Raw genomic sequence first — 16,981 nt, 5'->3', positions numbered from 1 at the left:
TTTTTAAATAGCGTTTGAAATATTTCATAATACATTACTTAATACTTGAAAAGATTTGTAAGTGGAAATATATGAATTTTTATATTCCATACTACATGTCCAGTTTTAAAAGTGAAATTACCCATATTCCCACCCTGATGCCACTTCCAACTCCTCCTACTAATCGTTGTAATAGTGTATTCAAACTTTGAATTACAGACACCTTAATTATGTTGTACATAATGCACATTTTAAAATAAAAATGGGACCATATTGTAAATATTGTTCTGGACCTGGTTTTTTGTTGTGGTTTTGTTTTGAGGAAGATTAGCCCTGAGCTAACATCCGCCACCAATCCTCCTCTTTTTGCTGAGGAAGACTGGCCCTGAGCTAACATCAGTGCCCATCTTTCTCCACTTTATATGTGGGACGCCTGCCACAACATGGCTTGATAAGTGGTGCATACATCCACGCCCGGGATCCGAAACCACGGACCCTGGGCCAACAAAGCGGAGCACACGAACATTATTAATCACTACACCACTGGGCTAGCCCCCCTCTTTTTTTTAAATTTAACAATATATTATGGATATCTTTTTAAATAAGTTATTATTAACAGAGAACTTAGATATTACACCCTAAAAGTATTGTTGAGTCGAAGCCATGAGCATTTTAAATTTTGATAAAATTTGCCAAATTGCTCTCCTGGGGGAATGCATCAGTCTTCAACCAATAGTACCTTTTCTCTGGTATTATCACTCTCCTTAATGTTTGCCCATCTGAGAGACAGAAAATGATAAATGGTTTTAATTTACATTCCCCTCATTGTTAGTGAGAACATCTTTTGATGCCCCATCAGATATTACTCTGTGTGTGTGAATTGCCCATCCATAGTCTTTTCCATCAGGGTTGTATGAAATTTTGTAATCAGAAAAATAATAAATGCTGGGTATATTTGTTTTGACTGGTTTTATAAAAATTGACAGATGTATCCTCCTTGTCCAAGGATAAAGAACAATTTATATTGGAAAAATCAAGAAAACATTGATTTAATTATTTTGCTGCTCTCTAAGGAAGGCAAAGAGAGGTATGGCTAGCTAGAGAATTCAATTGGTCAAGTCCACTTTTACAAGGTTGATTGAGATTGACAATTAGGGGAAAAAAGGTGAAGGGGAAAATTCATTGACATCTCCTTTCCTATTCCATGACTTAGAAACTTCTTCAAGATCACGCAACCCAGGCATTGAGCAGAAAAATAGACAAGATGAACAAGTGAGTAAACAGTTTGAACAATACTGAACAGCAAGGAAAGTGAGGGCAATCCTGACAGATATAACTCACCAGGGAACTTAATTCCTGCCTGAGAACTTAGTAAGAATGCTCGTGGAAATAGAAGCTTCCTTCCAAAATAGAAGGGTGAAAAAGAAATTGCTTTTCTCCAAAATTGCCACTCATTTATTTTAAAATGGTCCAGAATCAGCCTCACAGATGGCTCCTTGAATGCTTTCCTGCCAGACATAATCTATGGTTGAGATAAGATGCAACATCTACATAAATCAAAGCTACTGGGCAAATATTCATTTCTTTGCAAATGTGGCTTTTTGTCAAGGGAAACAGACTCATATTCATCCTTGCCAGCCTTCCAATTCACCCCCTCAGGAGATACTCAGACAGAAATCCGTCTGAATGGGCATTCACAACAGTGCATTCGGCTGACATTTTCACTGCCTTGGGTAAGTGGGCCATTAGGAGGCACCCTGTCAGGCTAAATCCAGCCACTTTTGGGTGTTAGGATGTTACATGAATAGACATAAAACAAATACACAAAGCTATGACGGTGGCGTAGGCGGTGGGCTCACTCTGGCTGACAAAGAGGATGAAGGTTCTTCCCAAGGTGCCAGCTCAAAGTGTCTACTCCCTCCAGTGTGCACAGACCGAGGTCTATGGAACAAAAGAAAAGCAACAAGACCTGGGAGCTAGCCTACTCATTTCTTTGTTTGGGAAAGCAGGTCTTTTCTCCAGGGCACAAGGCAAACTCTGCAGGACCAAAGCCGACGCTTTGATGAATTTTTATTTTTCTTAGTAAGGAAACTCAAGTTGAGAACTGTCTGCAAAAATTATCTTATTTATATGCTGAGGTTCAAAAGTAACTTCAGTCAAAGGGCTCATGGAAACCTGACAGCTCGCTGCTTCAGAGAAGGAAGAAAAGACTGAGAAGGCAGCCTCGTGATGATGTGGGAAAATCTCCTATTTCCTCGGGGATTCCAGACTTAAATCAAGAATATCAACATCATCGATCAGGTGACATTTTCTGAAACAGGGGAGAGACTTACGAATCGGCTGGAGTTGTTGTTCCGGACTGTCTTGGCATTCCCGAAGGCCTCCAGCAGTGGGTTGGACTGCAGAATAATGTCCTTGACGTGCTGTCACAGCAAACAGACCAGAGGTCAGGATGGTGCAAACACCTAGCACACAGTGTGAACCCAGACTTTGCCGAAGGACCTGGTTTCCGAATGCAGTAAGGTGAGAGGCCTCAGATCCACGTGTCTCTGGGTTTCTGGAGGATTTATTCTTTCCTTTTGACAGACCCAAACCTGTTCGTGTGTTCGTGTCTTTCAACTCCCTTGACTTGATGCAGGATCCCCTGGAGCCAGGGTGCCAGTAAAAGAGGATCTATGAACATTCCCGGACTGGGTTTCCAAGATGGATGCTGCAGCTTTACCTGCCCTCCCAGGTGTGCCGGGAATCACAACAGGAAGGAAGGGGAAGCAGGACGGGCATCTACTTGCTGCTGTGATCATCACCTTTACTATCACTACCACTTCTCTACCCAGCCTCTCTACCCGCCTATTGCAACCCCACTTCCACCTTCTTCACTGCAGGAGAGAGGTACCTTAAGGGAAATTAAACAGTTTCTCCTTCCCAAACAAAGCTGGTGGACACAGAGTCTTGTGCTTCCCAAACTTTAACGTGCATGAATCACGCGGGGATCTTGTTAGAACGCAGATGCGGATTCCAAAGGTCTGAGGCGGGGCCCGAGAGTCTGCATTCTAACCAGCTCCCTGGGGTTGTTGGTTTTGCCAGCGTGGAGCCACGTTTTGAGCAGCAAGGGCCGACACTGGATTGTATGGAACAATTCCTGGCCTGTTGGAGGGGAAGAATTTGGTTTTCAAACACCCCAGTTCTGTGCCAGACTGAAAAGTGTGCAAAACACCCCATGGGCAAGACAGCTCGACAGATAGGAGTTGATGTTGGAGAGGTCTTTCAATAAGTGAGTCATTCCTTGTACTTCTAATTATTCGCATGCTATGGTTAAACAAGTTCCAGAAATAACAAGTCTTTGGTTTGTGCTCTTTAGCTACTGACTAATTTCAAGCCAAGAGCTCTGTATCATCGTCCTCATAGGAAAACAGGAAGAGAAAAGTCAACATTAAACGTCTGCAGTCTGGTCATTAGGTCGTGGTCTGTAGCAAATAGGACTAGATAAAGGCACTAACTACTAATTGACTATGTAACAGCCAAAGTGTTCCTTTGGCACCCTTCTGAACATTCAGAAGAGGAATAAGAACTGAAACTCCATAGACGGGGCACATGTCATTAGCAATGGCACCAAACGCAAATTCTGGGTGGTCCCTCCATAGGGTCAGTTTCAAAGCCGAGAAACATACTTCAAGCTGCTTATTCCCCTTTAAAAACTCATGGATTTATATAAACATTGCTTTTCTTTGTAAAATTTATTTTGATTTTGTCGATCTTCATTAATCCTTTATACCTATTGTCTGCTAGCCAGACATGCCTACACCATTTATCAACACTCAGCTTCTTGTAGGGATAGAACAAAAGGAAAGCTCTGCCTGTCTCTTCCCTTCTTCAATTATTGATTTTCTAACTGAGAATATCTATGCATGTATCCATCCACCCATCCATCAACTATCAAAGTGTCCAAGAATTTTGTGGCTTGTGGTGAGCATACTGAAGAAAAGAGAAAGAACAAATTAAGGTAAAGGAGCAGCCCAGCCCCGAACCAGCGTCCTGGATTCCAGTCTCCATGTCAGTCTTCTAGGGATAAGCTATCATCACACGTGTGGTACATATACACAATGGAATACTACTCAGCTGCAAAACAGAACAAAATCATTCCATTTGCAATAACATGGATGGACCTTGAGGGAATTATGTTAAGTGAAATAAGCCAGCAAGAGAAGGATAATCTGTGTATGACTCCACTCATATGAGGAATTTAAAATTATGGACTAAGAACAGTTTAGTGGATACCAGGGGAAAGGTGGGGTGGGGGGTGGGCACAAAGGGTGAAGTGGTGCACCTACAACACAAATGACAAACATTAATGTACAACTGAAATTTCACAAGATTGTAACCTATCAATTACTCAATTAAAAAAAAAGGCTATCATCACACGAACATAAAAAAAGCAAGTGGATGTACTACAGCAACCTAGGTTCCTGAGCTGCGCTCGCTGTCCAATATGGAAGCCATGAGCCACATGTGGCTGTTGAGTTGCAACATAGCTAGTCCCAACTGAGATGTGCTGCAAGTATAGAATTCACACCAGATTTCAAAGATTTAGTACCAAAAAGGATGTAAAGTATCTCATTAAATTTTTATAGCGATTATGTGCTGAAATGATATTTTGGATATGTTGGGTTAAATACAATATTTTTAAAATTAAGTTCATAGGCTTCTTTTTACTTTTTCTAATGTGGCTACTTGAAAAATTTTGAATTAGATATGTAACTTGCACCATCTTTCTACTAGAGAGTTCTGCTCTAGACCTTCCTTCTGTTCAGTGAAAGGGGCCACTCTTAGACCCTTTCACTCAAGGAAGGGAATCGTGGATGCTACCTTAAGTTTTCTGACCCACCAGACATGATGGAGCACCATTTAATTAGGAGACAGAGCCACAATAAAGAGAATTTTGATGTGTATTTTTAAAGTTTACAGCTGATTGTGGCAATAACATTGCTTATTAAACTATTCTCATTAAAAAATTAATCTTTACGGTGAAATCTACCTTCAAGCATGAGTTCCAATAAAAAATATCCCCAGCAATCTGCGCCAGTGATGAGCTCATGAATTTGGGCAGCACCCTGTGGCCCTTCGCCCCCCCATCACATCCATTGCTATTTGGGGAGGGGGCTTCACCCATTGCTACTGATGCTGATTCTGCTACCACAGTGAGTAAAACTAAAGATAGATAAAGTTGTATTTACCCCTTTCTTTGCACTATCTTCTTGAATATGCTACTTAACTGCTCATATTGTATTCCCTTCCTTTTCTTTTCATTCTCCTGTGTCCTCGTTCTCTAGGTCTTCCCCTTTTCCTAATATTTACCCTCCAATCTTGCCTTCTTCCTTTCTCTCTTTTCTCTCTGTCTTTTAAAATTTGTGTCAATTTCTTGGATTGGAAATTTATTCACATAGTTCAAAACATAAAAGTTTTGAAAGGGTAGACAGGGAGAGTATGTCCTTCCCCCAGTCTCCTAGTTTTCCTCCTGGAAGAAATCATTATCAGTCTCTCATATATCCTTCTAGAGATATGTTATACATATCCAAACAAATATTGATATATGTTCTCTTTTTTTTTTCTCAAATGGCAGCACATTATACACAATGTTCTGAACCTTGTCTTTTGCAATTCATAATACACGTTGGAGAGCATTCCCTATCAGAACATGAAGCTTCATTTTTTATGGCTGTATAATATTCTACTCAATTATGACCCAAAAATTAATTCACCAGACGCCAATTAATGAACATTTAAGTTGTTTCCAGGCTTTTACATTACCTAAAAATGCCACATCAAATAACTTTATACATGTATCATTTTGGATACATTTCAGCACATCTAAAAGATAAATTATCTTAAGCAGAATTGACAAGTCAAAGGGTATATGCATGTGGATTTGATAGATTTTGCTGAAATGTTCTCCATAAAAGTATACTAGTTCATGCTCTTATCAATAAGGTATGAGAGGGACTATGTCCTTACATTTTTACCAAGAGAATGTTTAAAGTATTACAAAATTTTTGCTTTTCTGACAGCTAAGAAACAGTTTTCCCTTGTAGTTTTAATTTGCACTTCTCTTATTATCATGAGGGTGAGGATGTTCTCATGTTTTATGATTCATTTACATTTCCTTCTCCATGAGCTGATTTTCATGCCCTTTGTTTATTTTCCTTTTGGATTTTTGAGCTTTTTATTGATTTGTAGGAGCTCATTATATATTGGGCATTTCTATCTCATAATATGTTTTTCTTTGCAGATTTCGAGTTTCCTGGTTATAGAACCAATGTCTTTTCTGTGAAAGAAAAAGCATTTTTTAAACAGCAAGTGGTTCCATTTCATATAGTACAGGTCTCAAAATGGGTCATATCACCAACCCACCTGGACTTTGGGGCCTCCTCCAGACACTCTGGAGATGTAACTCATGATGTATTTGGCAGCCACTGTCTTTCCAGCACCACTTTCACCACTGAGGAAAGAAAGACAAAAATACCCACATGTGAAGTGGATCATAACCAGCTACCTCCCCCCTGAAAAAAACCCCCCCAAAAAAACAGGCAGAAGAACTCAGTAAAAAAAAAGCACAACACTGGTTGAGAAAGGCAAATCATGGCAGGATCAGATCACCCCCATGACTTGTATGAGCAATTTTAACATGGTGTGTGGACCAAGGTCTTGATAATCATCATTGTGCATAGGATAAAAAGTGGAGCATTTTAAAGGCCTGATGATAAAGGACATGATGAGGAACATTAGGGAACATCAGAAGGATGGAATATTATACAGAAATTACAACTGACATGAAGATTGTAAATATTGGGGAAAAAAAGCATATGAAGTAACATGAAGTGAAATACACCAGATTCAAATTATATATAAAACATGGTTACAAAAATGTAAAGGAAAAAAAAAGTACATAAGAACAGAAAAGACTAGAAGGACCACAAAAAGATTAGCAGAAGTTTTAGTAAAGGAAAAGATACCATGGGAGACTTCGTTCAATTCACTATTTTCCAAACTTTTAGAAACACATGTTACTTCCATTATAAAAAAAAAGAAAAAGTAGGCACTCTCAGGTTTCAAAGCATGTGCCTTGAACTGATGCAAACAACTTTATTTTGGAAGTTCTAAAATTAAATGATGAGGCAATATTAATCACATCCTGGTAACAAAGACTGCCTTCCGTTCGGTGGCTGTACTCCACCGGGAAACCCTTTCATTAACAGTCTATAGTCTGCCCTTCAAAACACCCCTTCTTCCTTCAAAATCCCCTTGAATGATGATGACCTCAATTCAAAACATGCTTAAGTCGGTCAGATTTCTCATATTCCTATTGGTAGCCTTTGTGTTACCATGATAGAATTAAATTAAGGGAATTCTTATGTAAAACACAGGTGGAATTTGGTATGAAAACTCCAGGCTGCTACGAGCTTATAAAACAATATTTCTGTTTGGTGTTGGTGATAAGAATTTTAGGATACAGAGCAAATGTTCTTCTATGAAGATCCAACCTAATTAACTGTCATCAATTGTTTAGTTACTTAAGAAAAGAGGAAACATTTGCTCATGGTACAACCAAGCCAGGTGATCCTGTACCCCCAAAAGAAAACCGAAATAAAATTGAAATAATTTGATATTTCAAAACAAAACAAAACAAAAAGGATTAAAGTAGTCATTATAGCAAAACTCAGAACTTTAATTTCCTTGAATGAATTCCGTCTGCAAAACTCATTCACCATCCTAGTACTCAGCTCCTGGTTTCTGGGTCATGTGAAGAGGGAAACCAAACTGAAATTTCAGAAGAAAGATACGGCAGCAAGTAGAAAACCAACGAGTCCGGGATGAAGTGTCACACCGGTTTCAGAGGAGATGCTTACTCGCAGCACAAGTAGCTACAGTAAATATTTCAGCTCATAAGGAAATTATCTGTTTAAATGGCCCATGTAATCAGATGATTTATATGTTAGATTCAGGGTCAAAACATGTACTCTTGCTCATTTGAAGCATTGGTTTTGTCAACAATGAAACTCCATTTTATAATGTTGTAAATAATGCGAATATTCCAGAATATGGATAGTCCAAGAGTACAATGGTACAATCACCCAATATTATATTACACAGACATTTAAAATTATTAGAAAACTACATGGCAACATAAAGACAATGAATTAAGGTTAAGCAGCAACATAAGCAGAAGACAATGTATCTATAACGTGATTACAACTATTTGAAAATAATGTACGGACAAGAACTGAAATGGAACAAGGAAAAAAATGTTTCTGACTTGTTACGGGGCTGGTAATTGGATGATTCTTGTTTCATTTCATGTGATTTCTCTTAATGCTTACATTTTGGGGACAGGCAATTACTTCTATATTTCACATTTTTAAAACAGCATTTCCAGAAAAAGTGGGATCACATATCACAGTGATAATCAACACTGATTAACTTCTTTAGATTATTATTCAATGTCCTTTATCATGATGAGTAAATATATTTTCATATTTCGAGTTCCTCAGAATAAGCTGTGTGTGTGTGTGAAAAGAGAGAAGAAAGGAAAACATAACAAATCCTATTAGAATTACGAAGTAAAAGTATAGCAATTCCCCCACTGTGTCTTTGGTTCACAGTGTGATCAGACATGAAGTATTTTGTCTTTTTGGTTGGAAGCAAAGAAAAGAATAATAATGGAAAGCAACTCAATTCATATATTAAAATAAGTATGCCAGGTCCAATAATAAGATATCTACATTCTCGGTAATTGTGATATTTTTCAGAAGATTTAAAATAATTAGTTCTGCCTGAACATTGACTGGAATTTTCATTTCTTGGTTTCAATTTACAGACACTTAAAAAAGAAGTTTTATTGATCAGAAGCCGGTAATTTGCTCAGAACATGGTACAATAATGGAATGTTACATAATTACTTGAAGTTTACAGTATATATAACCATAATTATACTGGCCCTTTTGGGATGGGAAAATATTGTTTCTTCCCCTGGATTAAAACCAAGTTAAAAGAATGTGAAGGTATTAGACAGATTATATAGCACACCCAAAATTATTTGCTTTGCATCACATAGCAGTTAGAGCAATTTGCTTGGCTTATGGTTATAGGCAGGATTTCTTAATTTAATTGCTTTCACTTGATTTATAAAGTGGACCAAAAAATACTCTAGAAGTGTATGTGCCTTAAATTAGAAAAATGCCCCATTGGTCCCTAAATCCAACAGTTTGCCAGAATCCTCAGAGTATTTAAAAAATGCCCATGTTTGGGCCCCTCTTATGATCTGCTGAATCCCAGTCTCCAAAGACAGGGACTAGAAATAAGAATTTTTAACAAATTTCATGGTTTTTATATAGCCGGCTGGCTTCCAGCCAAGCAAATTTAAAACAAAGTCAAGAGAGCCTTGGTAGGAAATATCAATTCAAACAGCAAATAATGTAATATTTCTATGGGCATTAGCTACGCAAAGGAAACATATGCTAAAATTTCAAAGAAATGGAAAGAATATTCTGGGGGGAAAAAGCTTTTTACAATGGTATATAATCATTGGATTCGAGGACCACAATCGGTTTTCTTAGTCTGAAGGTTATTTCTCACTTAAAAAATCAGTAGTGTTTTCAATTCACTTCAACTTATTCTAGCAAATGTAAAAATATTTCAGTCATATTTTGGGGGGAGATATCCCATAGAAAAAGAGAGTTAACCATTCCTACATTTGGAAGATCCACAAATCTACTCCTATCCAAAATATCCTAGTCTCAAAATATCTCTACTGGTTCTTACCAGTAGTTACCTCTACTGGTCTCTTACTGGTTGTTCCTTAGAACTGATCAAGTTCATCTAACTGAAATGTTGCTTTCCCAACCTTATATTTGTTTGCACTTTAGAAAAAATAAAAATTTAAAACAAAAATTATATGGGTGCATTTGTTGACCCATTGTAATTGCGTAAGCCCCTCCACGTGCCAAGCTGTAGGATGGAGCCTGGATTGAGACAGGGCTCCTGCCCTGAAGGAGCCCCCTGCCTCCTGGGGCAGGGGAGTGCACAAACGCTATAACAACACCATGGAAATGTGTGTACGGGTTTAGGTATCCTAGAGGCATCTATCCCTGATTGCAGCATGTGTTAGGAAAAGATTCTTAAAGGAAGTCACACTATTTAAGTCTCAATAAGACAGGTAAAGTTAGCCAAGTGGGCAGTGTGTGTGTGTGTGCACATGCGAGTGTGCGTGTGTGTGTGCATGTGCCCCAGGACCAGGGTGGGGTGAAGCCTGAGCAATAGCTGGAGGAAAAAACCCCACAGGGTTCGATTGAAAGGACCTACCAGCAGTTGACTAGGACTTGAGTGTGAAGTGGGGGCGCTGGAGGGATAAGGAGAGGGGCTGGAGGGCAACGGAAGTCCATGACAGTGGGCTTGGGGATCAGGTTTGGGGAAGAATCAATCATTCTGGTCAGCGGCAGGCAGTGTCACATTTTATAAAGACTCCAGACTTCAGTCCTTTCTGTGCCATACTCATGAATTTTGCCTTTACCTATAAAGGCCAATTGACCTATTATTTACTTAGTGTTTTTCTCTAAATTGACTCAATTTACCTAAATTTATTTAAAAAGGAACCTCTATATGACTACTATAAATAGAAAACCACTATCACTTGCCCAAAATCGGCAACCTTATAAATAAATAAAAATAAAATAGTCACTGTGAAAATAACTCAAATATCCATCAACATAGAATAGATAAATAAACCATGACATATTCAGAAGTGGAATTCTAGGAAATAATGAGAAAAAAAAGAATTAGTCACTTCTGACAATATGGCTTTTGTTCAGGAACATTAACGTTGTGTGAAAAAAAAGCAAGTTGCAGAAGTATACGTGGAATGTATATAATATGATTCCATTTACATCAAGTTCCAAAGCACAGAAGGCTAAACAAGATGTTGGTTGGGGAAGCAAATATAAGTAGTAAAACTCTAAAGAAAAGAGGATGAGATATTCAAAAATCAGGACAGTGGTTATTTACCTGTGAATTGGGAAGAGAAGGAGCCAGGATGGGCCTGACAGGGGAGGGTCAATCAGGGGATGTTCTTTTACTCGCAAGTGAAGCAACAGGTGATCTTTGATCATTACTCTTTAAATTTACATGTATTTTATAGAAATAATATTAATCTACTTAATAGTTAACATGAGCAATTTTTGTTGCCATTAAATTCTAGCCGGCCTGCCAAAAGCCTTGAGTCTGAAGCCTGTTCTCTTTAAGAAAGAGGTTTTAAAACATGCCAGCACAAAGCAGACTTACTCCTTGATAGAAGCAGAAATACTGAAACAAAATTCAACATGGGATCATCCTCTGTATATACTTTAAGATTAGGTAAACCCTGCAGTGTGCCACCTGCAGTCACCTGACATCCCCAGTGGTGCCCAGATCACACTGGGAGGTGCTGCCATCATCAGGGGGGAGCATGCGAAGAGCACGGAGGTTGGACAGAAAGGAAGGAGCCAGGTTACAAGGGTGTGAGGGGCCCAGGCGAGGGAGGTGAAGGCCTCTATTAGAGCAGTGCTGGTGACGAAAGAGATGAGGGAGTGAACTCATGCCCTATCAGGAAGTGAGACCGGTGGAACTTGGCAAGGGATTGGTTATGGCAGAGGAGGGATAGGAGGGAATCAAGAGTGACTTCTTGGTTTGGGGCCTCAGAAGCTGGTGAATATCTTGCCACTAAGATAAGACTTTAAATACCCCGCAGGGCAGGGCAGGGAAATCATGTGGTGGCAGGAACTCAGAGACTAAGGATGCAGAGCAGCGAAGGGCTTTCGAGGGCTACCCAGAGGTGTGGGGCCTGCAGGCCTGGTGGGCCAGGACTTAGAGCCATGAGGGGTAGGAGGAGCACTGAAGTAACGGATGGAAGAGATGGCTGTGATGGGGAGATTGATTAGATTGGGCACATAAATAAATAGATTGAGCAACAGACAAATATATTGAAAATAATGTGGAAACAAGACTCTCACTGTCAGAGAAAAGTATTAACAAATTTGAAAAGAAGCATGAAAGAACCCCAAAGGCTCAGACTGCAATTAAAGGTATCAGTTCAAACTGCTGGACCTGAAGGTATCAGTATACACACATACGGATGTAGAAATAGTTATAAATAAATCTGCATGCGTGCATGGTGTATACAGTACATATATACGTACATATATATTTCCTAGCATTGGCCACTGAGACGGTCTAAAAGCAATGACACACCAGTATCAACAAACACCAAGCACCAAATCTTAGTTTCTAAATACTATTCTCCAATAAAAGGAACCAGGGCTCCTTGGAGAAATGGACAATTCCAGGGCTGGGCCAGGAAAAATAGAAGCTATGCCTGGAACATGGTAACTGTGCCAAAAAGTAAAGAAATGTACGGCAACTGCTGTGGACATGTCAAGCACACAAGAGGCAGTTTGAAAGCGTTCCCACTGGCCAAATCAAGATAACGAAAAGAACGGATTAAGATGCATTGAATAAAATAGGAAGCCATAAATCTATTCTGCCACAAAAATGAATAAATCAATAAATAAAGAGAAGGAGGGAAAAATCCTCCTTAGTAGACTGCCAACTAATAACTGTAGAAGGAATGATGGAAATAGATTGTCACCATTTGACACCCGTCATAGAGGTGATTGATTCGAGCAGGAGTCATCAATGGATGCTACGGCTGGAGGAGGTTTGATGAGGAGCAGGATGTTGCCACAATCTCAGAATATGTCCCCACCAAATGCTAACACATCATAAAAGAGAATGTGGTGAATTTAGTGAGCAGAAACATAGCCGACAGCTACAGGATGGACCAGGTGAGGGAAAGCCAGCATTGTTTCTACGGCATTCCTGCCCAGAAGGCATGACCTGAGTCTACTCATGAGGAATCAGCGGTCAGCCTACCAATTGAATGCCTGAACTCCTTAAAACTGTGAAGGGCAGAAAACACAGCAAAAGTCTGAGGAACTGTTCCACAATGAAGGAGACCGAAGAGACATGTACTTCTGGATAGGATCCTGGAGCAAAACGGAAAGATATTTTGGGCAGAACTGGCAAAATGTAAATGGGGCCTGTGGGTTGGATGATAGTGCTGTCCCGGTATCAATGTCCTCATTCAGAGTAGTGTAACTGGTTATGTAGGAGAGCATCTCGTTTTCAGGAAAAACACACTACAGGGTTTAGGGATGATGAGTTATTGCTTCTGTAGCTCAACCTTAAAAGCTTCATAAAAACACTAATATCATTGGTAATACCAATATGTCTGTATGTGTGTGTGTGTGTGTGGCTGTGGAGGGGGAGAGGAGGTAGGACGGAGGGAGGGAGGGAGGGAGAGTGTAAATGTGGTAAAATGCTACCAGTTGGGGAAACTAGGAGAAGGAGATATAAGGGTACTTTGAACTTTTCTGGCAATTTTTCTGCACATATGGAATTACTTCAAAATAAATTGTTTCAAAGAGAGCTTATGGGAAATGTCTCAAATCTGAGGATAGAGGAGGAAGAAATAAATGGAATAGTTGTTCACTTGTGTACAGGCAAAACACACAAACACACACACGGGCATATATATCCCTCCCCCACCCTTTGAATTCTGTTGATCAGTGGCAGATAGAGATGGTCAGCAGATGGTTGAAAATGTGAGTCTGAAGCACAGCGAAAGGTTCAGGGGGAAGATTTAGTGCTGTGAGTGATCAACTTGTAAAAGAGAATCAAAGTGGTAAGAGTGAGTGAGATTACCAAGGAAAAGCGTGATCGAGCACAGGCTGAGCCACAACCCTGGGGACTGCGGTGGCCACTGTTTGTTCCCACTCAAGCTTTATTCCCCAGCTCCTCTTTCCTGACAATATCCTGATTTGGTTCAGGTACCTGTCCTGGCACACGAGGCACAGGGAAGCTGGTCCCATCCTCAGCTAAGCCATCTGCCCCCCATCCCCCAGCAACTGTCAAGAGTCCATAGTAACAAAGTTGCCCAATTAGACTGAAGGGGAGGACTAACGGGAGAGGTTTCTCTCTCCTTTGGATGTGAGTAAGGAAGCACGTTCCTCTCTGACTGCCACTGGTAGCCACCTGGAACTGCCAAGGGGAACCAATCTCAGGATGTCTGGACTGTGAAGCAGAGAGGTGGAAAGAAGCTGAGTCCTTGATGGCATCACTGGACCAATGAGTTAAATAGCTCTGGGGTCTGCACAACCTCTGCATGTTTTGTTATATGAGATAATAAGTTTCCTTAATTTCTAAGTCAGTTTGAATTAGACTTTCTGTTGCTGGCAGCTCAAAGTATATTAAATGAAATGAGGACCGTTGACATCTCAGGAGCATGCTGAAGATGCTCCCCAAGGAGAACAAGATGGAAATGTTAGAGGCACGAAGAGAAGCAGGAGGATGGATGTGGCATCACAGAGCTGAGGGAACTGGGGGTCCACTGTGTCAACATGGCAGGGAGATCGATAAGACAACGAAGTTCTGAAAATTCCCCCTGGGACCTATTCACACACCCTACTTTTTTTATGTAGGGACATATTAGTATTGAACTTGACACTTATTTCAAAAGATATAACCCAAGGATAAAAAATACAGGGATAGTTTTGAAAACATATATATATTTTTTCTAATTCTAGAGATGAACATATTAGTGACTGAAAAGTGACTCATCAGAAGATGAAAATGAACATCAATTGCACAGGAGATTTGAAAGGAGCAAACGAGAATACTGTGGATGTAATAACTGTAGCACGTGTCCACCAAGCAGTTAATGTCCACCAGGAACTGTTCACTTGCTCCGAATAACAGCCCTGTGAGGCAGCTACTATTCTTATCCCCATTCTTTGATGAGAAATGCTAAGCAACTTGCTCAGGGACACAGAGCTAGTGAATGGCGTTGCTGGGAGGGTACTCAAGACAGTCTGACTCAGGAGCCTGAGCTATATACTGCTTCTGATGAGGGTACATATTTAAAATCCTCGCACGGGTTAGATAGTCAATTAAAAGCAACAGGGTTTCCCAAAGTAATTCCATGAATAGCACAGTTCATTGTATAATCAAACTTCTAACTACTCCTGAGTCTTTGCTGATACACACCCCTTTAAGGAAGGCCTCTGCCAAAAACATTTATTATCTCACACACAGCTGGAACTAACAAATAATAGCCTGCATCACTCGGATCACAAGACAAGATGCGATCGAGAATGAGAAACACATCAAAGAAGGGTCTGGACAGCCTTCTCCAAAGACTCAATTCACACACTTCCTTCCTGGCAGCCCCATTGGATCTGGGAAAGAAATAAGTCTGAGGTGAAACGTCTCTGCTGCCCACCTGGTGGGTCCAGGGCTGAAGAGAAAGGGGTGATCTGTCCGCTCTTGTAATGACACTGCAAAATAAGTTCTTAAGTACCTGCAATGGCTAAATGTATACAATGCAAAATCAAGCAGGCGTGCCAAAACAACCGAGTAGCTGGGAAAAAGTCATTCTTTAACAAAATGAGGAAAGTGTGAACAAAACAAAGAGATGTTATTTCTTCCCAATCAATTAGTACTGTCAAGCAGACAAAATTTTCACCTACAGCCTGCCAAGAAAATGGCCCCATGGCAATGCTCATCTTGGCCCAGCCTGATGCAACAAGAAGAACCCAACGTTTAGTCTGAAGACCAAGTTTGAGTCCCAGCTCAGCTACCTCTGAGCTCTGAAATCCCTTTTAAGTTTACTAGCAGATATTTTACGTCACTCCTTAGCAGTCTAGAAAAGTTTTTATGTGTGTTTCCTTACTTGGCTTTCCTTTAATTCCTCTAAGATATTAAGCTCTGCTTTGCAGATGAAGTGACTGAGTCTTGCAGAGGTCACACACTTTAGACAGAACAGAATAGAGTCCACCCTGTGACTCAACCCCACTGGGGTAGATGTTTCCACTACACCACATGACTGTGGGTGGTAACGGATTATTAACCAGATAACCTGACAGCTACTAGCTTCCAGCAGCAGAGAAAAGTGGAGCCAGGCAGCCCCAGCTTGGAGCACAGCTGGCCACATTTCGAATGTGAGAAGTTTACCATGTTTCAGAACCTCTCTGAGACTCAGTTTCTTGATCTGCACAAAGGGGGGTAGTAATAGTCTGCCATAATAAACCTAGTTTTCCAGGTTGTAAACAATGTAAGTAAAAGATGCCGAGACACAAAGCAAGCACCTACTCAAAAAAGGGCTACTGTTATGATTATGGATAATATGTTAATTAGCTAACGAGTCAGCCTTCCTGAATAACACTCTTTGATGCTAAAGGAATTTCAACACCCATATAGGCTGGAAGGTAAGATGTGCAGTAAGCTTAGGGGCAAAGGGTAGATTTGAGCCCCTGCTCTTCAAACCCACAGCCAGACGGCAGTCCTCATGCAGACCCCACAGTTAGGGGTGTGAGCTCACAGGGCCTCCCAAAGCCAGGCCAGAGGGACAGGAGCCTCCAAGGCCGATGCTGCTTGGATAAACAAGTAATTGGGTGGACCCACAGAAACAGAAAACAATTCCAATGCTAATAATAAAAGGTTCCTGAAATACATCAAAGACAGGAAGACAGCTTGAAAATCTGAGAGACACTTGATGGTACCGAGACAGAGACGAGACACAAGCCAAATATTGGAGGGGATCTGATTTTTCAAATCTTTTCATCTTTAATCTTTCCTACTGCAAATATTAGAGATTCCAAATCCCAAATGTGTTTTGAAGCAGATGGCCAGAAATCTAAGATCCAATAGCGATAACTCTCTCCTTTTCCTTGACGAAAATTCTCATATTCAGTGGGTCACCAAATACTTTTGATGTACCTTCAAAATATCTCTTATGTCTTTATTTATTCTTTTAAAAACATTTATTCAGCACGTATTCAGGATACAACCTACAAGACTTTGCAAACTGGTGTTGGGCACATTAAGGACAGAATGCCCAACTCTCCAGAAAACAACTGCTTCA

At 40.2% G+C, this 16,981-nt stretch overlaps 1 protein-coding gene across 1 annotated transcript in view; it reads right to left on the bottom strand.

Moving 5' to 3' along the window:
* The window catches only part of MYO1E (myosin IE), a 190,737-nt gene that overhangs the window by 79,872 nt on the left and 93,884 nt on the right, over positions 1-16,981 (bottom strand). The window contains exons 6-7 of the mRNA XM_008526764.2: positions 6,385-6,472; positions 2,313-2,402 (exon numbers count right to left, since the gene is read on the bottom strand). Coding sequence (XP_008524986.1) covers positions 2,313-2,402; positions 6,385-6,472 — 178 coding nt within the window. The remainder of the gene's footprint in view (positions 1-2,312; positions 2,403-6,384; positions 6,473-16,981) is intronic.

This window comes from Equus przewalskii, chromosome 1 (genome assembly GCF_037783145.1).
Source record: "Equus przewalskii isolate Varuska chromosome 1, EquPr2, whole genome shotgun sequence".
NCBI classification, from domain to species: Eukaryota; Metazoa; Chordata; class Mammalia; order Perissodactyla; family Equidae; genus Equus; species Equus przewalskii.
This window is presented reverse-complemented; position numbering and strand designations above follow the sequence as displayed.